This window comes from Argentina silus (assembly GCF_951799395.1).
Source record: "Argentina silus genome assembly, chromosome: X".
Classification (NCBI taxonomy): Eukaryota; Metazoa; Chordata; class Actinopteri; order Argentiniformes; family Argentinidae; genus Argentina; species Argentina silus.
Genome location: NC_139653.1, coordinates 24,893,213 through 24,920,675, shown reverse-complemented (window position 1 = coordinate 24,920,675; position 27,463 = coordinate 24,893,213). Strand labels below are relative to the sequence as shown.

General features: G+C 43.0%; 1 protein-coding gene across 1 annotated transcript; it reads right to left on the bottom strand.

The window, feature by feature from the left end:
* relt (RELT TNF receptor) lies at positions 1 to 10,914 on the bottom strand. The gene is made up of 10 exons (XM_083696440.1): positions 10,795 to 10,914; positions 10,570 to 10,662; positions 9,259 to 9,443; positions 8,671 to 8,723; positions 8,074 to 8,340; positions 4,697 to 4,777; positions 4,288 to 4,366; positions 2,426 to 2,797; positions 2,184 to 2,331; positions 1 to 850 (listed from the first exon to the last, which is right to left on the bottom strand). The coding sequence occupies exons 1-10, from the start codon at positions 10,834 to 10,836 to the stop codon at positions 839 to 841; spliced, it is 1,332 nt and encodes a 443-aa protein (XP_083552566.1). The 5' UTR covers positions 10,837 to 10,914; the 3' UTR covers positions 1 to 838.
* Between the last annotated feature and the right edge of the window lie 16,549 nt (positions 10,915 to 27,463).

The window sequence follows — 27,463 nt, the reverse complement described above, 5'->3', positions numbered from 1 at the left end:
ACATCAAACATGTACAAGGCCCCCTACACATCAAACATGTACAAGGCCCCTACACATCAACAACAAATCTGATGCAGTCAAATAGTTAAAAGTATAATTCATGCTATGCCTGTTTAAAATCAGGACTATGTCTCACTCTGTCAATGTCCATGTGATGACGAGAGCTCAACCCCAAGTATTACCTGGTTAAGACGACTACATTCAACATTATCAAGAGGGCCTTCAATAGCTAATCAGCATTTCAAATGTAAGAAGAGCAAAAAGGGCTAAAAAGGCTATTAAACTGTTATAAAAAAATATACAAAATGTTGAGACCTAAGATTTTAGTTATGTTCTTGGTGTTGTTGTTTCCTTGTTAATGGGTATGTGTGTTTGTGTGTGTAAGTTTATTTGTATGTGAGTATATTTGTGCATGTATGCTAAGTATACCATATGTGTGTACCTGACTGTATGTGTGTGTGTGTGTGTGTGTGTGTGTGTATGTGTGTGTGTGTGTGTGTGTGTGTGTGTGTGTATGTATGTGTGTGTGTGTGTTTGTGTTTAACCCCTGTACACAGTCTCATGGAAGCACAATTACAGAGGTTAGAGAGTGCATTTTGTTCCTCCTCTCTTCTCGTTTTCTTTATCTCCTCTCCTCTCATCTCCTTCTCTCCTCCACTCCTTTCTGTTAAAAGATGAGGATTATTGCTCATCAATAAGAATAAACGAGGGTCTTCCTTTCTCTGGTATCCTAACTCTCCATGGAGGTCTCTTGACCCCTGGCAGCCATTGTTGAACTCTTCCATCCATCAATTATGATGTCATCATCAGCAAGGTGGAGTTATTACCCTTCCAACGATTAGCTGTTTACCTGTGTGTGTGTGTGTGTGTGTGTGAGTGAGTGAGAGAGAGAGAGAGAGAGAGAGAGAGATGATTAGGAACATGTTGACACACTGGAGTTTTGTCTCATGGAGAGTTGACTTTAAGGTGGGATTTTGAAAAGAAGGTTAGTCACTATATGGCCATGGTAGAATAAACATATGTATGTTTACACAAGCTCTACTTGAGCTTTCAGGTTGAGTATTATGATTAAAGGGGCAATCTGGGATTCAAACACCAACAATGCGGTTACCTCGCCACTTTTTTTGGTAAACAGCTGAGGAATGGAGCTGGAGAAATGTAACCACCCTCAAATTCATAGAAGGAGCTGTATTAACCATCCATAAGATCAAAATCATAATTTTAAACATATTTGACGCTATACATTGTTATTTACAATTGCATTTTTAACAAACAATGGAGTAAAACAAGCCTATATTTGTGATAACACAGTTGAACTAGGTATTTATAATGAGGGATTTATAAGTTAAAATATATTCTTCAAGAATCAATGGAATGGCTATATACCACTAATTTAAAAGTCAAAAAATGAATGGACCAATCACAGATTGCCCCTTTAGAATTAGGGCAAGTGATTCAGATCACATTCTGCCTAGATACTTCTGTTCTCTCTAGCATGGCCAGATAGTGTCTACACCAGAGGGCAGTCAGGAGCTTCCTTGCTGACTAGACACTGACAAACCATACTGGGGAACAGAGAGGACAAAGAATGGGAAACAGTCTCAGAAAATCCCTAACCAATGGGCAGGAAGTAGACAGCAATAGAATTTACTAGAATGGAACTGAGCCATCTGAATGAGTGGACTTATAACCGTGTGTGTATGTTTGTGTGTGTGTGTGTGTGTGTGTGTGTGTGTGTGTGTGTGTCATGACTATGAATATTCGTTGGAATCATTTCAGTAGTGATATGTAGTGTTTTTGTATGTCACAAAGAGAGACAGTGTGGTGTGTGTGTTACTTCATAATTCAGTGGTAACTACAAGAACATGAACTAACTGCCTGTGTGTGTGCACACTCAACAACACAAAGAGTCAGAATTTTGAGTGAAGTGGAAAGAAGAGAAGAAAAAGATTAGAGAGAGTAAAGGGACAACTGAAAAGGAAAGAGAGGGAATAAATGGAGATAAAGAAAGAAAGAAAGTGAGAGAGCAAGAGAGTAAAATAGAGAGCAAGTTAGAGAGAACAGATAAAAAAATAAAGATTGAAAAAAAGGAATGAAAGAAAGGCAGAAAGAAAGAAGAATGAATTTTTTAAAAAGAAAAGAAAAAAAAGAAACAAACAAAGCTGTACATAAGCACTCCTCACCTCCTGCCTCCCCCTTGTGGTAGATGTTGAAGAGTTGTTCCCCCCAAGAAGAGCTTTCTCCTCCACTGAGTCTGAGTCATTCAACTCTGCGGGGGTCGTTGTTTCCATTGATATGGTCCTCTGCTCTGGGATCTGGGCAACCTGGAACCTATCAATCAAACAGATGATTGACACATTCAATTCAGTCCAGTCATTTGCTTCTTGTGGATCCAAGTATTCAAACGTGTGCCATCCATCCTCACCTCCCAACAGACAGAATGGTCAACTCTCTAGGCTTCTTCCCGTTCCCCTCTGGCCCATCCACCTGGCTCTGAGACACCTGGGGTGAGGGTGAGGTATGTGTGTGCTGTGTGTCCACACACACTCCTCCCAGCAGAGGGCTCTTCTGCTGCTCCTGGGTGTCCAGGGGGGTCAGGAGGATGGTCTGGGGGGGTTTGATGGGGTCAAAAGGGGGAAAGAGGATAGGGGGCCATTTCCGCTGGGCACAACGAGAGCAGCAGTAACCGTGTCGGGGAGCGAGGCCAGAGAGACCACTGATGGTGTGGAGGTGGGACTGGTGGGGGCACAATCTTGGCAGGGAACGGAATTGAGAGAGAGGAGACAGCACTGGGAACCTGGGACACAGACACAACAAACACAGGTGAGCTGGCACATATGCATGTATGTTCGCACGCACACGCACACACACACACACACACACACACACACACACACACACACACACACACACACACACACACACACACACACACACTCACACGTGAGCAGGTGCACATAGACAGTTAGTGGCTATGTTTTTGTATGTGTGTGTCTGGTGTCTGTCTGGTGGGGTATTTCTACATAACCTATCTGCCACAGCAGTGTAACTACTGTATATCAACAAAAATGCCCGATTTAAGTCTGATTTAACCCTAACCCCCTGATTTAACCCTAACCCCTTTAATCAAACCCCAAACTGAGCCCCATCCTACCGGTCTATAAAAAAAGCACACTGTCCCAACCCCAGCCCCCTGGTCCTGCATTGTTCCATTGTGTTGGGTAGAAAGGCTGAGCCATAGAAATGAATAAAGATATGGGCCCCAGCTCTGTGCAAACTGGTGTGACCTCAACAACCCCTAATGACCCCAGGCAGGGGTAAAAGAGCTGGGAATTGAGAGCTTTCCAGAATGTATGTATGTGTGTGTGTGTGTGTGTGTGTGTGCATTCAGAGCTTTCCCGAACATGCATGTGTATGCAGTTAGAGCTTTCCAGAACCCACAGCTCCCATGCTACAGCAGCTGAGCTACAGGACAGTGACTATAGCGACAGAGAGACTATGGGACATTTTCACCCATCTACCTATGATGTGTTGGGCTATAGTCACTGTCGTTCTGTAATTCTGATCATTAAATAATTCAATAATCATTCACTTTAATACAGTGAGGCTCTATGGTGTGAAGAGAAGCTATGGGGTTGTACTGTAATCAAACACTATAGTTCAGCAGAGGATCTTATTAGCATCACTTCACAGCCCTGGGTGACTATGCTGTATTTGCAGCATATGCAGTTACAGAAAGTGCAGTATAACAGATATCAAATTCATCACAAATCATAGGATACTGAATCTACATACAAAGCTGGCAGATGATGCTTGACAAGTGCCACACTTGCTATGAATCTTTATTCGTCCCTCATCAAGCTTATCTCCCTCTCTCACCAAACTCTTTACTCTTCTCATTATCTCCCTCTCTTGGTTGCGCTTGAAGTGCATGACTAGGCTAAAAGGGATGGTTTAGCCTATTTTCATTGTTTCTCTGAGGATATTATGGCATGTAATTTAAACAATACTAACTTAAGGTCCATCGGAATCCTGTCTATTGGAGAAGGTGCTGCTGACTGTTAGCCTGTGCTGCGGTAGCAAAGTGGAGAACGGAGAACCAGAGAAGCTTCAATATTGGACTATGAGGACAACTCGGGGTAAAATAATATTTCATCTTAACATGAAAACAGGCTGAACCATCCCTTTAATGTGTCTGCCTGAGTGTGTGGGTGTACATTGTATACTATACATGTTTGTATGTGAGTGTACAATGTATACTGTATATGTAAGAGGCAGGGTTCTCACTTGATTGACGAGGCTTTGCTGATCGCCATCTGTTTACTCTCGTACTCCAGCAGCAGTTCCTCCAGTGCAGCAGCATTCTCTGTCATACACTCAAAGTTACTGCAATCTGATTTTTTAAAATGTCTTTTCATTTCCAAAAAATAGGAGAGTATTTAATTTTCATGCATTGATAATTATGAATGTTTCCATGAACGTTTTGACATTTACTAGGAATATTCCCTCCCTTTGCAACCCTAATGTTGAAAGATGATCAAACTGAATAACTGAAGTAATTTTAACAATAACTCTATAGTCCCAGGTGGGAAATGGCTCAGGGTAGCTTGATTTCGGTAAAATGCTGAAATTTTTGGCCCAGGGCAAAGAAGTGCATGCATCAGAGACAGTGACATCATCAGTTAGAGATGCCTACCTTTTTTTTCAGTGATGAGGCGTACTAGAACACTGATGGTGTCTTCATTGGGGTCATCTACTATATAGGGACAACTGTTACCTACAGAGGGAGAGAGAGAGAGATAGTGAGAGGATGGCATTAAGTGCAAGACTATTTCAAACTTAAAGTATCAGATTGAGACTCAACTTGGTTCACAAATAAGCAGAGTACTAGGGATCTTATTCAACTGTTTTTTTTCAAGCAAACTTTTTGCCCTGAGTGAAAGCCTGTTTGCGTACAAATAGAGGAGAATAAGCCCTTGCACTATGCTTGTCCCCCCCCCCCCCCCCCCCTATCGTCTGATAAGACTGAGGGCCCATGTATGAGTGCAGATAGCAGTTAATAGAGGTTCCCATGGTGACTGCTGTCATACCATATTAACAGAGGCAGGCAGATGAGGGGCACTCGAATAGCTCAGTCAGCTACACGCTCCAATCAGTGCTGTGAAAGCCCACACGCTGGCATGCACGCAAACACGCACGCACACACACACACGCAAACACACACACATATACACACACACACACAAACACACACACACACACGCTCTGTCTCCACGGTGACAATTGGTATCTGGGGACAATGCTATCTCTGCAGACTATAGGGCCTATCTCTGTGAGACTGATTCCATAGCCAACTGCTGCCACACACATACACGACTCCCAAGCCCCATGCTGTGCCAGATCCCCACTCTAAATTAGGTAACTGTAGGCTAACTTCTGACCATCACTTCCTCTTTTCCTTTTCCAGCTGTGGCATTGTCGATCGAGAGAGGGGAAGGGGGGGGGGGGTTGCAGGAAAGCAACAGGAAATTATTTCGTCATATCCCGGATCCGTGTGTTCTTACAATAAATGGCAAAACTTGATAAATGGAAGAGTGAGCCTTCAACTCTACTAACCTCTGTTGCCCAATTCCATCCCTCTGCACTACTGCTATCTGCCTACCTTTTCTCTTCTTACTCTTTCTCTTCCTCTCTTTCTCTACCACAGTTTCACCATCAACCTCAGTTGACACTGTCTGTCTCTGTCCTGCTCTCCCTTCTTCCCCTACTCCACCCCCTCTCCCCTCTTCCCCTACTCCACCCCCTCTCCCCTCTTCCCCTACTCCACCCCCTCTCCCCTCTTCCCCTACTCCACCCCCTCTCCCCTCTTCCCCTACTCCACCCCCTCTCCCCTCTTCCCCTACTCCACCCCCTCTCCCCTCTTCCCCTACTCCACCCCCTCTCCCCTCTTTTATGCACTACTGCAGCAGCCATGCCAACTCTGCACACTACTGTAGCCTCCAAAGACCAGAGAGAAAGTGAAGGAGGGAGAGGGAGAAGGGGGGGGGGCAAGGTGAGGTGGTGGCATAGGAACATTTGACACAGCTCTGGCACTTGTGTGCTGGAACACAGCTCAAACAGAGCACTGCAGAGAGAGAGAGAGAGAGAGAGAGAGAGAGAGAGAGAGAGAGAGAGAGAGAGAGAGAGAGAGGGGAGAGAAGAGGATGGTAGAGGAGAAGAAAGGAGAGGAGAAGAGAGGAGAGGAGAGAAAAGAATAGAAGAGGAGAGGAGACCTGATTGAATAATTGATCTGGGAAAGGAGAGATGGATGGATAGTGTCAGGTTCCCTGTGGAGAGGGAGATGGTGTGTCGGGGAGGGATGGATGGATGGAGGGAAAGAGTTTCTCCCTGGGGAAGGGGGCAGCTAAGGTTTCAGAACACTGGGGCCAGAGATGGAGACACGATACCAGACAGAGAGAGAACACAATCTTAATTTGTATTTCTAAGACTCTAGCCCCAAATGCAGACTGACAGTGAAACTGATACTCGTTGCCATTATAGCTCACAACATAAATGTCTGCCTAAAATCAACCCCCACAAACATGCCAATCAAATCATGTGGGTGGGTCCTATTCCAAGTGGGTCTGTGTGACAGAGCTAAGATGGCCACATTAACAGGTGTCATAGAAACATAAACAGTTGCCTGAGCAGAAACGTCAGGTCAGCTGTAGTGGCAGCTGTGTCATTAGGCACACATGGAGGCTGATTAGCTCTGGAGGCTTACATTTCAATAAAGATGTTTAAAGTCTGGGATGAACAGATAACTATGTTCTTTTGCCAGTCAAGGCAACCTGTCTAATTCTACCTCTTTGATGGATGGGAAGAAAAAGACAATACACATTATCAATAGCCAGGGTATCATATGTCACACCAATGCTGAGAACCAGGTCCTCTTTGCAACAGGAGAACATAGAAACATATATACTGTATACTGAATGTACATGTCTCATCCCCTGACAGAGATGATAACTATAGGAGAGGCCAGGCCTGGTTGTCACACTTTTTACTTTTTTCCATGTTACTTGTCTGTTATATGTTTTATGCATTTCAACCAACCCAAAAATCTATTGAACCACCAGCCCCAACCAGATATTTTTGTTGGTAAATAGGATGCTCCTGTCGATATCCAAATATAGCATCCTATTGTACCATTTTCCTCCTTTTATCAACATCCAACTAAGATTTTTGATGGAGAACAAGCCATACAAATGTTGTTCTTATGTCTAGTTCCATCCCTTTTTTGAGCACTATGACAACCAACCAATAGCCTTTCCACAGTGGGGCTTACACCATGTGTGCCAATGTGTGCCACAGTCACTCCCAGGCTTCAACGGTGCTTAGTCCGGGCCTAATCAGTGCTTAAAACGCCAAACGGCCAAATTGTTATAAACTGCTGAAGTTAGCAGAACCTATTGGGAAACCGAAGAATTTTAAATGTTTTGCTAGTCTCTCTGAGTTTACCACCTTACGAACTGCAGAATTTAAACAAACTATACTACTGGGCAGGACTAGAAAGCACAGATGTGGAACTTCAAACAGGCTTGTTCACTAGGCTTGAAACACCGGGCATTGAGCACCAGTTGGCCATTAGTAAGCCTTGGTACACACTGGCACTACTGTCAAAACACGGCTACTGTGACTTAAAGCCACGGTCTCCCCTACACATATCACAAAGGAGGGAGGAACAATAATTCCTATTTTCCTCAAAACTCTCCCATAGGGTCATGTTACACCATGGGTGTGCACCATAGACAGTGGGTATGGTGATGGGAACTCTTTACACAACTCACGCACGCACGCACGCACGCACGCACGCACGCACGCACGCACGCACGCACACAAACATTAACTGTGACAATACTGTGGGTGTGCTGGTGGGAACTCTTTTCAAAGAGTGTGCTTAAGAACAGAATATATGGACACACTCTGACCTCCAAAAAGGTCAAAGACCAGAACTCTGGAGAAAAAACACATTCCATATTGCTTTGTGTGAAGTGCATATGTGTGTATTAATGTATTAATTCTCTCTCTCACCCTCTTTCTGAGGCGTGGCGTTTTCCTCATCTCCTCCCTCTTTTTCTGCAGTGCAGCGGTATCCCTTCTTTTTCAGGATATTGCAGATTAGTATTCCTAGTAGTCCCATCACACAAAATATTGGCACCAGGGCGAACACAGCGTACTCCGCACTTTTCTCCTCCGCGCTACGTACCGCTGTTCCATTTACCGGACCACCCGCACTGCTTACTGGACCCTTACCCACTGTACGGACCGTACGGCTATGGGGAGAACCAGCAGAGGGGGCTGGGGCAGGTAGAGAGGGAGGTAGAGAGAGGAGGAAGGGTGAGATAGAAGGGCAGAGGGGAAAAAGGAGGAGAGAGAAGTAGAGAGAGGGAAAGAGGGAAAGCAATTTTGTTAAATGATTGTGTTAAATTACCTGTAGAAATATTATAACAATGCAGACAATAAATGCTCACAATGGTAGAAACACACTGTTACATCTCACACATGGACACACACACACCCACACACACCCACACACACACACACACACACACACACACACACACACACACACACACACACACACACACACACACACACACACACACACACATACACACACACACATACCCCTCACACAGGGATCCAGGGTGGAGGGTTTTCGCATGGCAGTTGGGTGGAACCTGGAAACAAAACAGACTAATATCAAAACAACAACATATCTATACACACACAGACTCATATCATCATAGCGATGATTGTGAATGACTTCACACTAACATTTCTAAATAAAGAGATTCAATCAAGATGCAGGACTGCAGTAGTAAAACTGTTTACGACAAACAGGATCACAGAGAAGGAGAGAGTGAGAGAAAAAGAGATTCTTGTGGTGTAGTATTGTTTTACAACAGAAGAAAGAGTCAATATTTGAGCCAGTAATGTTCTGTCTAATGTTCTGTCTTTACCACTTGTCGGTGGTAAACCCTGTTCACATGGACAAGGTAGTCCATTAGTTATTCTGTTGTTGTTTACTTGTTAGTCATGATCTTGACCTTATTCCTCACAAATGTATTCTTCTACGGTATGGAGGAAACACCCCTTGTAACTTATCTTAACATAACAGATAGAAAGATTGATAGAAAGACAGACAGACAGTCAGTAGCTGCCCACACACAGAGACAGACAGACGGACGGATGGATAGACAAATTAGTCCATACCCAGGCAGACAGTCTCCACAGATGGTGTCTGAGTTTGAGGTACCAGAGGTCACAACCTTTTGGTTGAGGACCCTGCAGGAGGAGTGCAGGCGGCACGGCTCTGAGTCAAATGCATCTGAATATGTGCCCGCTGGGCAAGACTGGCATTGCACTGCCTCGTCTGGCCCCTCAACCTGCCCGCAAGCCTGGCATGGGAAAAGATCTCACAACTCAGAGAACAGAAGCCATAACAACTGGCAATTAAACATTTTTCAGGTAGCTCAGGTGGTTTGGTTGGTTGGCACATAGTGCTGGAAAAATGTGTTTCATATACTGAATGTACATGTTTAATGTACACTCACTGAGCACTTTATTAGGAACACCTGTACACCTTCTCATGGTGGAGGTGGTGTAATGGTGTGGGGAATGTTTTCTTGGCACACTTTGGGCCCGTTAATACCAATCAATCATTGCTTGAATGCCACAGCCTATTTCAGTATTATTGCTGACCATGTGCATCCCTTCATGGCCACAATTTACCCATCTTCTAATGGCTACCTCCAGCATAATAATGCACCATGTCACAAAGCAAAAGTCGTCTCAAACTGGTTTCATGAACATGACAATGAGTTCAGTGTTCTTCAGTGGCCTTCCCAGTCACCGGATCTGAATCCAATAGAACACCTTTGGGATGTGGTAGAATGGGAGATTCACAGTTTGAAAGTGCACCTGAAAAATCTGCAGGAATTGCGTGATGCAATCATGTCATCATGGACCAGAATCTCAAAGGAATGTGATTTGAGACCAAAGGGAGACCCTACCCAGTATTAGTATAGTGTTCCTAATAAAGTGCTCCGTGAGTGTATGTTGCTATATACAGTATTATGCTGAATGACCATACTGCATCTAAAATAAGAAACAACATAAGAAGTTGTAAGGCGGGACCAGACAGAATGAAAACTCTGTAATTACACATATATAACTGACACAACATTTCTGAGCAGGAACTAAAATACATATGCCTATTCTTATTACTCACTTTTATACTAAAGAGCTTACAAAAATACACTGTGTCAGCATTGTCATATCTCAAAATCAACTGAAATACATACAGTATCCTGAAAATGGGAAGAAATACATGTCATATTGATATTGTTGGCCTTTTAAACAAATTCTACCCAATCTGTTCTGAAGCCTATTACAGTATGCCAGGACAAATTCCTCATTAAACATTATTGAATTGAATGTCACAAAAGTATGACTAGATTTACTGATTTGGGGATGAATGGAAAAGTGATTTGGACATCTAGTTGAAGTTGGGTTCTTTCTCACCTTTATGGGCTCCTGACCAGTGGGGCATTCCAGACACACACACCCCTCCCCCCACCGACACTGCACGGCTACAGTCCCCCCAGAGCCAAAAACCTGCAAGACACACATGCACAGTAAAGTAACACGCACGCACGCACGGCCGCACGGCCGCACGCACGCACGCATGCACACACACACACACACACACACACACACACACACACACACACACACACACAAACATACCGTGAGAAGGACAAGAGCTGAGCAGTAAAGGTGGTTCCTCATCTTCTTCCAGATATTCTTCTATGAACATATGACCTGGAACAGAGGGTGAGAAGGAGAGAGACAGAGAGAGAGAGCCATGCTGCACTTATTACATTTACTACAGTATGATTCTCTCCACAACTAGCAACATGACACACACCTGAGTCACACACAGGATGGTACTGTAAATAGCATTTAAAGTGAATTAGCCTACTAGTGAATGGACACACAAGCCTATGAGTGACAAACAGGGTATTTTTGGGTGTGGCACGCACGCACGCACGCACGCACGCACACAAAGGCAAAACATAACTGTGGCACCATGCTGGTCATTTCATAACTCCTAACCATGCTGTTCATATTGACTTCACAGTGGACAAGAGGGGATTGCAGTAGAGATGTGCTAGGTAGGCAATCATCAAAGCACCAAGGAAACTCTTTCATTTCTTGTGCCTTCAGCTGCCCCATTCTCTCACTCACTCTGCTGTCCTCTCTCCCTCAGAGAGAGAGAGAGAGAGAGAGAGAGATAGAGAAAGAGAGAGAATCGGCAGATAGGCTTACAATTTCTTATTTTCTCAGCCCAGTACAATTCTAAATGAAGGGATAGTTTTGTTCCAATATACTCCTCTCTATGGTCTATACAACTGTCTCTCTGCCAACAAACACACATGGTTAAACACTGTAGATATGCATAAGAAAGAGTAAAAGAGAGAAAGATATAAAGTGATAGGGAAAGGGAGGATGGAGAAAAGGTACAGAAAAATAAGGAAAGAGAAGAGGAGATTAGAGAGAGAGAGAGAGAGAGGGAGAGAGAAAGGGAGGCAGAAGGATGCAAACTCACCCCAGACTGGCAGTGGATAAACTTGGTTGCCCTGGCAACAAACTGAAGATGCTACAGATGCTGATAGAATTGCTGAGTCAGGCACACACACGTACTCTCAAACTCTAATGCATACACTCTCTGACTCACAGATAGTATTTAAGATAGTTCTTTTTATCAGTGTTGCAGAGTTCTGTATGTGTGACAGTCAGGCAAACGGTATGTATGCTCACACAATGTAACTATCAAATAAACACACATACATCCAGTTCTCCTTCTCTCTCTCAGTACAACCGTGTGTGACACAGTCTAGACTCCAGTGTAACTGTCACTCTGTGCCTGTCATCTTTAATACTGTCATTCTCTCTCAAACATGCCTACTCAAACAAACACATGCACTCACACACACACTTACAGCTCTCTCTCAGTCTTACTCTTCGTGACTCCTAGACTGCAGTGTACCTGCAGCTGTCTTATACTGGCATTCTGACCACAGCCACACCCCTCTCTGCCCATAGGACACACCCCTATTGCAACCTCCTTTTACCCACATTACACACAAACACACACATACACACACACAAGCGTGATTCACACAAACATTGCGGAGGACAATACACAGCACAAGCAACGCAACGCAACGCAACAACCACACACACACACACACACACACACACACACACACACACACACACACACGCACACACAGCCACACACACACACACATACACACACACACACACACACTGTTTGTGTGTCTGTGTGCTGACCATACGGTGAGAAATAAGGGGTTGGGGAGGATGGAAAGGAGTGTTGGTTAGCTCATTCACACTAACATGTTTTGCTGTGCGGTTTAGGAACTGTCAAGTACAAGAGTCACCAAACACTCATTCACGCTGATAGATAAGAATGTGTTTATGCATCAGTTATAACTTAGCACAGGTCTGGAAGGCAGGCCCATCCCTCCCTACTAGAACAAGAGGATTGGAGCTGCAGCAACAATCGCTAGGCCTATGCCAGAAACCACTAGAGCACACTGATGCATATACATGTACACACACACACGCACACACACACACACACACACACACACACACACACACACACACACACACACACACACACACACACACACACACACTGTTTATGATTTTGGACCTAACCATGGCTGACATGTCAATGAAAGGGTTCAGAAGAATAATTTCAGGGAGAGAAAGAAATGATAAACAGAGAATTTAAAAACCACTACTTCGAAAAAACAACACAGAAACTGACGACGAAGGGTTGTCTTTCAAAGCAGAGGGAGAGAGTGAGTGAGAGAGAGAGAGAGAGAGAGAGAGAGAGAGAGAGAGAGAGAGAGAGAGAGGAATCGGCGAATAGGCTTACATTATCCCAGCCGATAGGACATTATATTTAGACCATTAGTTAAAATGCTATAAAGGCTGGAGGAACGGTAATTACAAGTCATTCTGGACACACACACACACACACACACACACACACACACACACACACACACACACACACACACACACACACACACACACACACACACTGTGGTTGTAGGGGGAAAAAACTGAATCAATAAAACAGCAACAATCTAGAGAGAAAAAAGTGACCTTTAATTAGGAGTTGCCTTTTTGGAAAGTGTCAAGTAACAAATTGGAATGGTTTGGAAGGGTAACAGAACGTTTGCCTTCCAGGGTGACCTGGCATGACTTTTAGGAGTGTGGCGTTCCAAATGGCTGTCCTCAGATACAGATAGTGGGACAAAAGCAGAGAAAGATACAGGTGATGAGGATTAGACTAGTGTGAAAACTTCATCTCAATATTCAACAGTCCTCATCTGCACTGGTCTGAGAGAACTGGACAGGCAGAAATAATTGTCTGACACGTTCTGCTATACTACGTTCACCTGTTTAGATAAACAACCTACAGTATCAAATAATAACATCTGCAAATGTTATCCCCTGTCTTTAGACAAGTTTAAATCTGAATGCCAAATGAGCAGCAGAAAAAGACACTGATAACGAACCCCCTGCTTAGAATCAAAGTACAGTAGAACAAAACCAAACCATTCCAACATAACCAGTACACAAAGTGGCCTAACCTTCAGTGGTCTATAGCCTTTATACAGAACAATACCAATATCACCAGCGCTCACGGAACACTGAATGGCCTAGCAGTGGGATCATGTTACCTTTCATTGTGTTTGCTTAGAGAGCAGAACTGACAGCAGACCAACTACACAGTTTGAGAGATCTACATTCCCTTTTTTGCTCTGCACATTTTCTTTCACCCATTCCCTGACCAGCAGAAACAGCTGTCTGTCTGTGTGTTGGGTGTTGCATCTATAGCCAGCTGACTACAGTACATCCCACCCCACATCCCACTACAAACTGACTGCGTTGTGTGATACTTCCTTGCTCACTGTCGGCACGTGTCATATCCTGTCTCTTTGTAACCTTTCAACACCCCCCCCCCTCATTTTCGACTGGCAGCCAGCGGCAGTTTCTTCTGTAGTGGGCTGTGGGGGCAGTTTATGTTGCCCGGCCCTGGGGCACTCAGAAATAGCCTAACATTTTCTACTCTGTTGCCATCCAACTACTATATGTCTCCCTCCCTCTCTCCCTCCATTTAATCACCTCACCATTTTCTTTCTAGCTCTTTTGTCTTCAGTCTGTCTGCCCCTCTTTCCTCTATGCTTCTTTCTCTCTGTGACCCCACTCTCTCCCCTTCTCTCTGTATTCTCTCTCAGCCCCTCTCCCTTACCCTCAGTTTGTCTGCCTCAGAGCTGACAATCTTGTGGTTGCTGTTTATTGTTTTTATTTTTCACTTTTCATACCCCTTCGTTTCACAGCTGTGCCAGCCATGTGCCTGAAACAACCACTGCCACTTTGAGGGGCGGAGAGAGAGACAGGGAGGTAACTGGAAATTAACACCTCCAAAAATACACAAGGGAATACAATAAAGAACGCAACACAAAGACAAAACATGGGGCTGTCAACACTACTTTATAGGAGCACTCTTTTCATATGAATGAATAAAGAAAAGAAGAAAGACACCAGAAATATGAAGGAGTACAAAAAACAGGGGTGGAGGAGGAGGAAGTGGAGAGAGGAAAGAGAATGAGAGAGATAGAAAAGGAATAAAAGAGAGAGAGAGAAAGAAGGAGAGAGAGTAAAGGGAGAAGGGTGAGGTGGGGAAAGAGGGACTTTTTAAGAGTCTGCTCATCTGTGTAAAACAGTAATTACTGTGCTTTGCCAACACCCCCGTCTTTGTTTGACAAATGGAAATAATATGGTGTGATCAGCTCACTGTTTACCAGTCATGTTTCTGTTTTTTTTCGTGTGCTCTAAAAAAAGAAACAAAAAGTAGGAATGAAGAGAGGACAAAAACATGTGCATCATGCTGTGGTGGTTTTGGGGTGAAGACTGCAATCACAGCCAAAGTGTCTCTGGCCTTTTTCTGGACCCTTTATGTCATGCTCCAGCTGCACTGAGAAAAGCCTCTGGGATTAAAGAAAGAAGGTTGAAGCCACATAGGGGAAACAAGCAAATGACTAGAATAGGCCCTTTTCATCTCAGGGTATGGGTTCAAGCAGAGGCGAGGCTCCGGCAGCCATATTGGATTCCGAAGTGTGTTTACTGTATGTGTAAAGAGCATTGAGATTATTTTAAATGCACCTTACTTGCCTATGAAGGGAGGACCTCCCTGAGGTGCTCTCTCCTAGCCACCATTACCCTTCTCTCCTCTTTTGGTGAGAATCAGGCCTTTAGTAAAGAGATTTGTGATGAAACACATTATGAATATGGATTCTGTTCCTCTACCTGTGTGTCTTTGTGTCTCTCTCTATCTCTCTCCTCTCTCCTGTGATGTGACCATGTCATGTTTTCCAGTGGAATGGTAAACCAGTGACATCACTCCTCTCTCCTGTGTCTCCTCAAGAGGCAGTGTATCTGGTTGGCTTCTCTCTCTCAGAGACAGAGACAGAGAGAGGGACATATATATATAGAGAGAAACATGTATATGAGAAGAGAGACTAGCAGAGAGACAGACAGCATTGAGTCTGTTCATTAGCTGGGGTTATGACCTGCAATATCAGAAGGGCAACAAAAACAGGGATACACCAGAGATACGTGGATACGCTTGGTGACGCTACACTGTCCCAGTTTCCCATTGCTCCATGCTGTGACCCAGCCTCTTTTCAGACCCATACAATGAGATCAGTGTAGGACAAAAGCTTTACCACTGCCATTGATAGATATGCAGTAGACATAGAGAATACTTTGTTCGAAAGCCTCAAAAGTACAAGGCAAAGAAAGTATGTTAAGGCTTCAGTATGAAACTGAGCAGTAAATTGACACTTGAATATGACTCCAACAGTAATACTTTACTTTACTTTTCAGTGCCTTTCAAGATGACATACTAGGATGAACAAACAGTAATTACTGAATGCATGTTCATGAATTTACTCAACACATAAATGCTAGGGAAAAGACATTTACATTCCATGTAAAATGGAATGAGAAAAGGAATAGGGCCCCTCACATACACTGAGGGAGCTAGCTCTAGCTTAGGTGTGTTTTGAGTGTGGATCTAAATTAACATCTTATATTAAAACACCAAAATACCTATGGAGTTAGATTCTTGGCAAATTCACTAATGGTGTTACATTCCAGACCTACATAAGAGGCCCTTAACCCCCCCCCCCCCACACCGGAATATAAACAGCAGAAAAGTGCTTCCTTAATGAAGGTCTGGAACAATCAGCATTCCCAAGGGATATTCCCACCTTAGAGGGAGGGGAGAGAGTGGTGGGAATGTTAGCCAACTCTCAAGAAATGTTAAACATCTCCATGTGTGTGTTTGTGTGTGTGTGTGTGTGTGAGAGAGTGATAGAACAGGGGTGTATGTAGGGGTGTTTAAGTCAAATTAGGTGGTATTATGTCCTCTCTGTTCCCACTCTTTCACTAACCATTGGGTTGCCTCCTATAGTTCCCAATATCACACACATATACTTATGGATTTAAAATATGCCCAATATATTTGGTTGTATGTGATTATGTTTGGCTGGAAGTAGCTAGCTGCATTTTGCTAGTTTTTTGTTTAAAATGTCCGCCACTAGGCGATCACTGTGGTCTCTGTCCTCTCGCTCCAGCTAGTTATGTCTAATGTCACGCAACTCTTTGACCTTTCACACACAAACTCTTGACCTTTCTTACAAATAAGTGGGATGTGTTCAGAATCAATATGACATCCTGGTCTTTCAAGCATACTGTACTACATGTGCATACACTAGACGACTAGACTACATACAGTATCAGGCAGCCACACACACTCACTATGCCTAATAAGAAATATGGAAGTATGCAATTTCAAACACAACAATTCAAACACAACAATTAATTTCATGTCTTTCCATGATCCAATCCCCCAACTCTCCTGAATACAAGCCCCTCCCCTGATCCTGTGTCCACCCAATTAGAGAGAGCGGAAAGGCTTTAGTTGTCATCAAAAAAGGGAGCTATGGTCCATGAAATATGTGCATCTGCAGTTTGAGTGTGTTTCTATCTTATGAAAAGCTTATACAACCACACATCTACGCAGTTATTCTGAGCTTCCCCTGAAAGTTGGAATTGTGCTGTGTGTTCCAAAACTTTCCAAGGTCATTCTGATCACTGATATACAGCGCTCCGGGTCAGGAATAACTAAAGTTTGACTGTATGTGTTTGTCTATGTGTGTGTGTGATTATGTGTGTGTTTGTCTATGTGTGTGTGTGATTATGTGTGTGTTTGTCTATGTGTGTGTGTGATTATGTGTGTTTCTCTGGGTCTTTGGGATCACTCTCCTTTAATTATAACATTCCCGAGCGAGCCCTCTGTCCAGAGCATTGGGTCCAGGTTGGATTTGGACCCAGGGTTATTGAAGTGGGAATTTCCTTGGCAAAGAGATTCCTGGCTGACATTGTGAGAGGGACCGCAGTGGCAGGGGGCTGAAAAACCGTCTGGCGGCAGTCCCGACCGCTCCTTGGACGGACGGCAGGATTGATGGTTTGATTAGAATCCATGAACAATCCCTGCATCATGTATTTGTGTGTTTCTTTGCTGGGTTGATTTGTGTATGTGTGTGTGTATGTATGTGTGTTTGTGTGTGTGTGTGTGTGTGTGTGTGTGTGTGTGTGTGTGTGTGTGTGTTAGAGTTGATGTAAGTTCAACTAAGAGTATACCTCACTGATTAACCTTCAGACTATATTATGTATCCCTGTTCACTGTGTGTGTGTGTGTGTGTGTGTGTGTGTGTGTGTGTGTGTGTGTGTGTGTGTGTGTGTGTGTGTGTGTGCACATGCAGTACTAATCTATTTAGGTTATACTCTTGACCCACATTCTCAGAGATACATGGTGCAGATATCTTCCTGTGAGTTACTTTTGCTGTTGGAGTAAAATGGATTGTGGAGTCTCCTCAATCTCCTCATCTCTGCTCTCTCTCTCTCTGTCATCTGTGTGTGCGAGGAACTTATCAACATAATGTATACTGCAGTACCCTCTGCTTTCAATCAAACATCACATTTAAGAGCATCAATCATCATCATGTATTTTCCCTCCACTATTTCTCTCTGATTCTATATATCTCTCACTTTTATATCTCCCTCCTTTGTCAATCTTATCTCTCTCCCCTCTTTTCTTGTTCTCTGCGCCCTTAATGTTTGTTCTTTGTCCCTCATCTTCTTGGTGTCTATCATCTAAAAAGTGTGTGTCTCACATGTCCTCTACAATCAACCCTCGATGAGACTGAGGGCATTTAATACTTTTAGAATGGACTAAGCACTACTAAGGAGCCCCAGAAAGAGCAGGATTGGGGAGGGGAATGAAGGGTTTGGTTAAGTCCATCCATAGCCTCTCATTTCATCCCTAGTCATATTTACGGCTGGTAAATGTATGTGTGTGTGTGTGTGTGTGTGTGTGTGTTTGTGTGTGTGTGTGTGTGTGTCTGTGTGTGTGTGTGTGTGTACATAATTACAGACATGGGCTTTGGTGGGGTTTCCCAGGGTGTCAGTTGGTTAAGCAGGGGCAAGTGACAGGAAGTCCGCAATCTATTTCCTTCCCCAATAAGTGCTTTCTGGCAGCTCCAGAGGAAGGTTGTGACCTTACGAGGCGTTTGGCTCCTCACAAGGGCTTAAAATGTGACACTCCTCCTTTCCCTCACTGCCTTTGTACTCACTTGGAAATTACATACTCTCAAACCAATAAGGGAGGAGACGAAAATACATCTCCTCCTCCAGCCCTATATTAAGACTGCTTTGGTTCATCTCCCTCAACCATAATGTTTTGGTTGAACTGAAAGGGGCTCCTCTCTTATTCACATTCATGTAGGGCGCAAGTAGCTTTGAGATAGTATTGAGTAGCTTTGTAGTAACTTACTGAAAATATATGCTATCTAACTCACCACTGTCATACTGCATATCATATAATAATGAAAGCAATACACATGACAAAAGCAGTTTTAACACAGTGGTAACCACAAACCCCCTGCAAAGGAGTCCCAAAGACACAGACAGATAGGAGTGTGTTATGAAAGACCCTCTCCTCTGCAGCAGTAAAGGGCTCTACAAGGTCTCCACATTGCTGTGTGCTGACGTCATTTTGGCGCTCCCCTTGCTTGTGCGTAGTTCCCAAATTGTGCGGAGCTCCCAAATTGTAACTTGCGCATCTATACCTCACACGCCCTTGGGTTTTTAGTTTTTGTTTTTGTCATCCTAAAAAAGATTGCTGGCATGCAATGCTAACTTGGCCTATCAAATGAGATACAGTACAAAGCTTCCCTTCAGCATGGAAACGCTGATGCATTTTACCGTTTACCTTTTCAGGCAGAGGCACCTGAGTACAATCCTATTTTTTTAATGTAATTTCTTGACATGGTACCAATCTCAGCACATGAGATTGCAAAACAGACTGAAGAGGATACAGTGTTAAACAAGGTCAAATATTACACACTAAATGGACAGCCAAAGCATGTGACAGACAATGACTTAAAACCTTACTGGGTGTGAAACACTGAGCTAACAGTGGAAAGTGACATGTGGGGGTTCAGAGTGGATATACCTTGGGATCTGAGACCACAAATGTTAAGGGAACTCCACAAAAACCACCTGGGTATGGTAAAAATAAAAGTTACCATACCGAGCCATTTTTGGTGGCCCAACCTTGACCAAGATATAGAGACTCTAGTGAGCACTTGCCAGATGTGCCAACTAACCAACTGTATGACTGTCATGTTAGATTGACAAGATTGGAACCTGTAATAATTTGGGCAGGTTAATTATTATGCCCCTGATTGGATATCAGGTATTAATATGCACTGCATGTGTAATACACTGTTCAGATAATGGCCACAAGCTAGGAGAAGCAGTGCTGCTCTGTTCCAAGATAAGAAGCTTATTGCAAGATGACTGCATTGTTAGCTGTCGCTAAATACATGAGAATAAACTTTATTTCCCATTTTCTTACTTAATTGATAAGAATACACAACCTCCCCCATGGCTCTGCCCCCGGGCCCTTATTGTTCTCTCTCTTGGCTCTGTAATTTCCTCACATGGTTTCTCTTACCACTTCTATGCTGATGACACTCAATCTGTTTATCTCTGACGCTCAATCTTTTTTATCTCAGGAGCGGGGAAAGCCTGCCCGCTCCAAGATTTGTCAGAGAGAAGCACTGCAACTCCTGGTCCAGGCACTTGTCATCTCCCGCCTAGACTACTGCAACTCACTTCTGGCCAGGCTCCCCACCTCCACCATCAGACCTCTGCAGCTCAAGCAGAATACCTCAGCCCGGTTCAATCTGCCCAAAGTCTCCCATGTCACCGCCCTTCTCCACACCCTTCCCTTGCACCAAGTAGCAGCTTAAATCAGATACAAGACCCTGGTGCTTGCCTACAGGGCGGTAAAGGGAACAGCTTCTCCCTATCGGCAAACGATGATCAGTCCCCAAACCCCAACCCGATCACTCTGTTCTTCCACCTCTGTTGACCTATTGGCACCGCCATCTCTGAGGACGTAGTGGTTGCTCTGCACAGTCACGGCTCTTCTCTATCTTGACACCCCAGTGGTGGAATGAGCTTCCCACCACTGTCAGGGTGGCAGAGTCACTACCCATCTTCCACCGTAGACTATAGACCCATCTGACTTTTGAAAAAATACAAAAAACCCTGAACAACTTGTTTTCATCCTTTCAACTAGAACTGTGTTTATATATATATATATATATATATATATATATATATATATATATATATATACTTATTATTATTATTATTATTATTATTATATTTATATATATATATACACTCACCGGCCACTTTATTAGGTACACCTGTTCAACTGCTTGTTGAACAGGTTGCTTGCTCTGATGCTTGCTCAACCAAGCATCAGAATGGGGAAGAAAGGTGATTCAAGTGACTTTGAACGTGGCATGGATGTTGGTGCCAGATGGGCTGGTGGAGTATTTCAGAAACTGCTGATCTACTGGGATTTTCACGCACAACCATCTCTAGGGTTTACAGAGAATGGTCCGAAAAAGAGAAAATATCCAGTGAGCGCCAGTTCTCTGGGCGAAAATGCCTTGTTGATGCCAGAGGTTAGAGGAGAATGGCCAGACTGGTTCGAGATGATAGAAAGGCAACAGTAACTCAAAGGTTGGTGGTGGTGGTGTAATGGTGTGGGGGATATTTTCTTGGCACACTTTGGGCCCCTTAGTACCAATTGAGCATTGTTTAAACGCCACAGCCTACCTGAGTATTGTTGCTGACCATGTCCATCCCTTTATGACCACAGTCTACCCATCTTCTGATGGGTACTTCCAGCAGGATAACACGCCATGTCACAAAACTCACATCATCTCAAACTGGTTTCTGACAATGAGTTCACTGTACTCCAATGGCCTCCACAATCACCAGATCTCATTCCAATAGAGCACCTTTGGGATGTGATGGATCGGGAGATTCGCATCATGGATGTGCAGCCGACAAATCTGCAGCAATTGTGTGATGCTATCATGTCAATATGGACCAAAATCTCTGAGGAATGTTTCCAGCACCTTGTTGAATCTATGCCACAAAGAATTAAGGCAGTTCTGAAGGTAAAAGGGGGTCCAACCCGGTACTAGCAAGGTGTACCTAATAAAGTGGCCGGTGAGTGTATATGCTAGGTATGCTAGGTAGCTCAACCGGATCCATTTTGTTTTTTTCTGCGTTTCTGCATTTCGCCACAGAGTGGTGACAGAGTAGTGTTTTGAGAGAGAACATGGGTACTGGGACAGGGAGGGCTTTTCTCTTGGTGCGATCACCTTCTATGGGCAAATAGAAAAGTAATTTTCTCACCATTAGCTTACTATTTTACTAACTCTTATTGATATAAGACGCTTTTACTTCAAACACAAATTTCACCAATAGGATCATTCACATCAGTCTTACTTCTTACAGCTTTGCATTGATTTATCAAAATATTATTCCCACTCTATTACGATGGCAAGACGCATCTTTTACCATAGTGTCATCAACATTGGGCCAATCAGTGTCATTTCGTACATGTCCCATCATTCACCCAAGTTTCATCAAAATTGTCACAGTGGTGTCGGAGGAAAAGCTTGTGACATACAAACGGACAGACACCGTTTCGTAATCCCCTGTTCGATTTCATCGGTGGGGGAGAATAACATAAATTGACTACAATGCTTTAGAACGTGACCTATTACTTTCTCATATAGACATAAGAATTGACGTACGCAATCCCCTCCTATCTGCAAACATGACCAATGGCATTACACCGTCCTTATTGATATGTAAATACAACCAACCAATCTGAATACATACATAATTCATATATCACACACTAATACATATTCCTGAAGTGTCAAGTGGAAGAATAACCCACCCTGTTACGTGTGTGTGTGTGCGCGCGCGTGTGTGTGTGTATGTGTATGTGTGTCAGTGTGTGTATGTGTGTGTCAGAGAGAGAGGGGCAATGGATTGTGTGTTTGTATCTGCGAGACATCAGTGTTTGAGTTCATGTATGTATGTATGTATGTATGTATGTATGTATGTATGTATGTATGTATGTATGTATGTATGTATGTATGTATGCGTGAATGTGTACATCATTGCCTTTTGTGGGCAATTTGAGCAGATGGTTTTAAATCAATATCTAGACATATTTTCTGGTAAGAGACTACAGTAGCCTACTCATTGACTACCAGTGGAATAATTCCAAGAGGAAAACAGTTCCACCAACGATAAAGGCCTACTGCAGTGAGCTCATCAGGCACCAATGAGTGGCGGTGCGAGGAGCTCTACATAAAACATACGATAGTTGCAATGTAACGGATCACATTATCTCACTGACGAACATGCGGAGAGCAAACGAGAAGAAAACATTATGATGTACTATGTAAGTTTGAACAACTTTAAAAGTACCCAATTGAAACACACCATGTTTAGGCTGCAGTATGTTGCATAGGTAGTTGTAAACTGATTAACTAAAACATTTTAGTTTAGTATGCTAATCTGGACATCTGGACGCCTACTCAGGAGTGAATTTCAACATGAATAAACGCGACAAGCCGCTGAGATCTCTCTTCGTTCGCTGTCAAGTGCCTTTCCGTCCGTAGCCTAACTAACATTTGACATTGCAGCCTTGCTGACGAGGGAACCGCATTGCCTGCAGTAAAGCTGGGGATAGCTGCCTCATGTAAATGCGTCAACTATCTTAATTTAAGTCCTTGTAGACTCGAAGCTGTAGCCTACATATACACATTGCTTAAGAGGACGCATAGGATAATCCACAAAGAAGTTTAAAAACATAGTTTTCAGTTTCCTATCCAAATATTTAATAATATAACTTGGGTTAAACTTAACAGAGAGCATTAACTCGTGGCAAATCATTCAGGGACAGTAGTAGTCTATCGAGCAAATTAAAAAGAGGGCTACTTAATAATACATAAGTATGCTAAATTGTAATAGGCTATCTCATCTGTAAATGTAACAAAATATAACGCAAAAATAATAGGCCGCCGCAAGTAGCTACGCAACCATCCGGTTTAAGTAGGCAAATAGCAAAATGTATCCAAGATAACTGTCCACATTTCAAAACCATCAAGCCTCACGAGAGTAAGATTAGGCTACGCTAAATATTGTGCGAAAAATACATTGTAAAACTGCCAAACCACAGGCATAAAAGCGAACCTGTAGCCTAAAATAAAACATCACAAAGTACATAAACTTACCAGATTGGTGGATAAATAGGGTTAAATCAGTGGTCCGGGACGATCATCGTCAGTTATTTGCGTTCGCTGTAATTATAAATGCTATTTATAAAAACGCACAAGAAAATGCCGGTAGGAAGTACCCCTCGTGAGCTCCCCTTTGTGATCCAAAAATATTTAAATACAGTAAACTCGTTTGGTGATCTCACAAGCCGCTACGTCATTGGGTGAAATCCGAGTGAATGTGCGAGCGCGGGCCGGTTCTTCCCCCCCTGTTCCCTTCTACTCTCTCCGCGCGTCTCCGCTGTTGAGTCAATGCGGGGAATACACGCGCACCGAATTAACGGGCACGGGAGCCATCTGTGGGTAATCATCCGCCTCTCCCCGGCCGGTTCGCGCATCATCAGGGCTGCAAAACCATGACAACGGAGACTCTCATACACCTGCCCACCTAAAGGAATAATAGCCTGTATGATCATTGAGCGTCATTGAAACCAACATGATGAGAAAATAATGTCTTTAAGTAACAACTTAGATCCTCATAGAGTAAAGGATAGGCTACGATTCAATGGGCTTCCTCGATATCTGATTGAGATGTAGTGCACATGGTTTAAACTTAATTTTATGTTTGTAGATTTTATGTGGTTCAAAATTGTATAGTTCTCTCACTCAGACCATGACATTTTCCACTGGGCTGGATGACTGAGTGAGAGTCAATGACATACACTATCAACATCTCATTCTACTGAGAGATACTAGCCTATTGTGCATTTCGGCTCAATTGCTTGTGTGTCTTCATTCAACAAGGGTGTAAGCATATACATTAATTCCCAGCCCCCTCATACAAAACTAACCCACACATACTGGTCACACAGTGTGTGTGTGTGTGTGTGTGTGTGTGTGTGTGTGTGTGAGTGAATGAATGGCTTGCATTCACAAAGCCCATATCACAGTGCTGTCTATTGTGTTGGTATAGAAGAGTAGGCCTAACAGGTCACTAGGTTAGTGTTCACTGTTGCTCTGACATTCTCTTGCCAAACTGATTAATTAGCTAGGTTGGTTTTTGGGTGCTGCAGTGATGTCCACTTGTTAAGGTGTGTCAGGTCACTATTGTCACTATTACATCCCACCCCACAAACAAACACTAGACATGTAAAGAGTCTGGTACCAGTGAACTGATTTAATTACAAAGAGGAACCCACAGTGACCAAACAGAAACCACTACATACAGGAAGGAAGGAACTGTGAAATAGGCCTAACCATGGCCATAGCGCCTTTAGTGCTAGCCGGTCCACTCTCCATCAATCCCATTGTATAGGCCTACTGTAGAACCTGTAATATACCTCTTGTCACTAAATGCCACAAAATGACTGGGAGTATGGGTGTTAAAATCATCTCTAACGTTCTATTTAAAGAATTTGAGGATTATCAATTTTGTCAGTGTTTATCAAACAATCACATGCTCACACTTTCATTTCTACATATGACCACAGTTTACAGCACTGATGGCAAACTAATGGTATTTGGCTAGGCAGAGTGAAGAATGAAAGTGGTAACACTAAAATAGAGCACTATCACAATGGAATATTTGAACCACTTTACCTCAGCATCTTTATTTTCCAAAAAATAAGGCTGGATTATCCTTTACAGCCTTGAATATTTCATATAATATGCTTTTTTTTTTTTTTTTTAGGAAAATCTACTAGAGCTTCTTGTCATTTTGTACTCATTTGATATGCACCCCCCAGCAACGAAACATATATTGAAATATGAGAGATGGACTTCTTCCATTATCAGATATTCTTTGACCATGATGGCTGGAGGATGACAACAGAGACCATTTAGTGTATCTTCTTTTAAATTCGGTGACAGTTATAATTTAGATGTGACTGACAGCACATGCCAGAGGAAAAAATAAAACAAAACAAAAAACAAAACTTACACAAGTATATAAAAATATGCCATTAGATTCATATCAATTGCAGACCGTGGGTGCACTATTTACAGAAAAAAGGCAATATATACCAATATTTACATTACACAATAAAGGTTTCACATACTGGCAGAGAGGTTAGAATTACTGAAAGTTACTGTGATGCTTGATAATTAATGTAATGTGATGGTTAAGAAGTAGTGTGTATTGTAAATTCTGACGGTCATTGCCATGGTCATAATATGCTCAATTCTGCTTCATAATTTAGTATTATGAAAGCTAGCATGGAAATCTACTTCATATTATAGAATGTAGTATTTTTAAATGTGATGTGTAGCAGTGTATTTTCATGAACACAGAAAACAGAGGGAATGAGGAAAGCCATTGATAGAACGTGCAGAATAGACATTGTTCTAATAGTTTTATAATCCACAACTTTTCAGTCCATTTCATTTGTCGGGTAAAACATAGAAATACGATGGGTAGAACATATCTGACAATAATTCCTCACTTGGATAAAGAACAGAGCACTTAGCAGATACATAGAAACACAGGCCATACCACAAACGTCCATCTACAGAGGCACAGGGTATCAACAGACCAAGTAATCCAATTAGCAAATAGTCTCTTTATTAGTTCACAGTTGGAGGGTTAGCCTAATGCTAATGCGTTTGTATGGGGGAAACAAAGGTTAAATTGTAGGTGAGTGAGGTGGTTTTTGAGACTATATGGAATCAAATACAAATACCACTTAACCCAAGAGCTGAGGGCACACAGGGTGGCTGAGGGTGTGTGGGTGACTGGTCAAGCAGCTGTGTGTGTGTGTGTGTGTGTGTGTGTGTGTGTGTGTGTGTGTGTGTGTGTGTGTGGGTACATTGAGGATGCTGTTGGAACACTGAGGTCTTGTCCACACCCCAATACACTCTCTTTAAGCAAAACCAATACACATAAAACCCCTCTGATTCATTTAATACAGTAGCCAACAGAGTGTGAGCCACTCCATCTGCAATGGGACAGAGGGAGAGTGACATTGAAGGTTAACTATGTGTTTGTTTGTGTGTGTATGACAGCTTAAGTTATAGTCTCCTAAAGACAAGTGCAGAAGCTTAGCATTCATCCACCTGTCTGACTATCTCACTCACACCCACGTGTCTCAACTGATGATTTCAAATGCGATATTAGTTTATGTGTACATGTACGTGTGTGTGTGTGTGTGTGTGTGTGTGTGTGTCTGCATGCGTGCAAACACCACACATCAAGAAATCTCCTGTCAATCATTCTATCTGTAGGGTGTGCCCTCCTCTTTCTGAAACTTCAAAAAGAAAGAGTGAAAGGTACATATATAAATTAAGTGCTGTAAAAAGACAAGCTAAAATCCCAAACATAAATACTGTACATAAAGATCTCTGCTATCACAACCCCTATAAGGAATGTTTTCAATGCACTTTCACTCCAGTGGTGGGATGATGTTTAATGTTTCTATTTAAATAGAACACAAAGTGAAAAAAACCACAAAGTGATTATGTGTGAGAAAGAGGAGTATGTGTGTGTGTGTGTGTGTGTGTGTGTGTGTATATGTCTGCTACAGCATGGAGAGACTAGCTATGTTCTGTCAAACGAGTGAAGAGTGTCTGAGGGT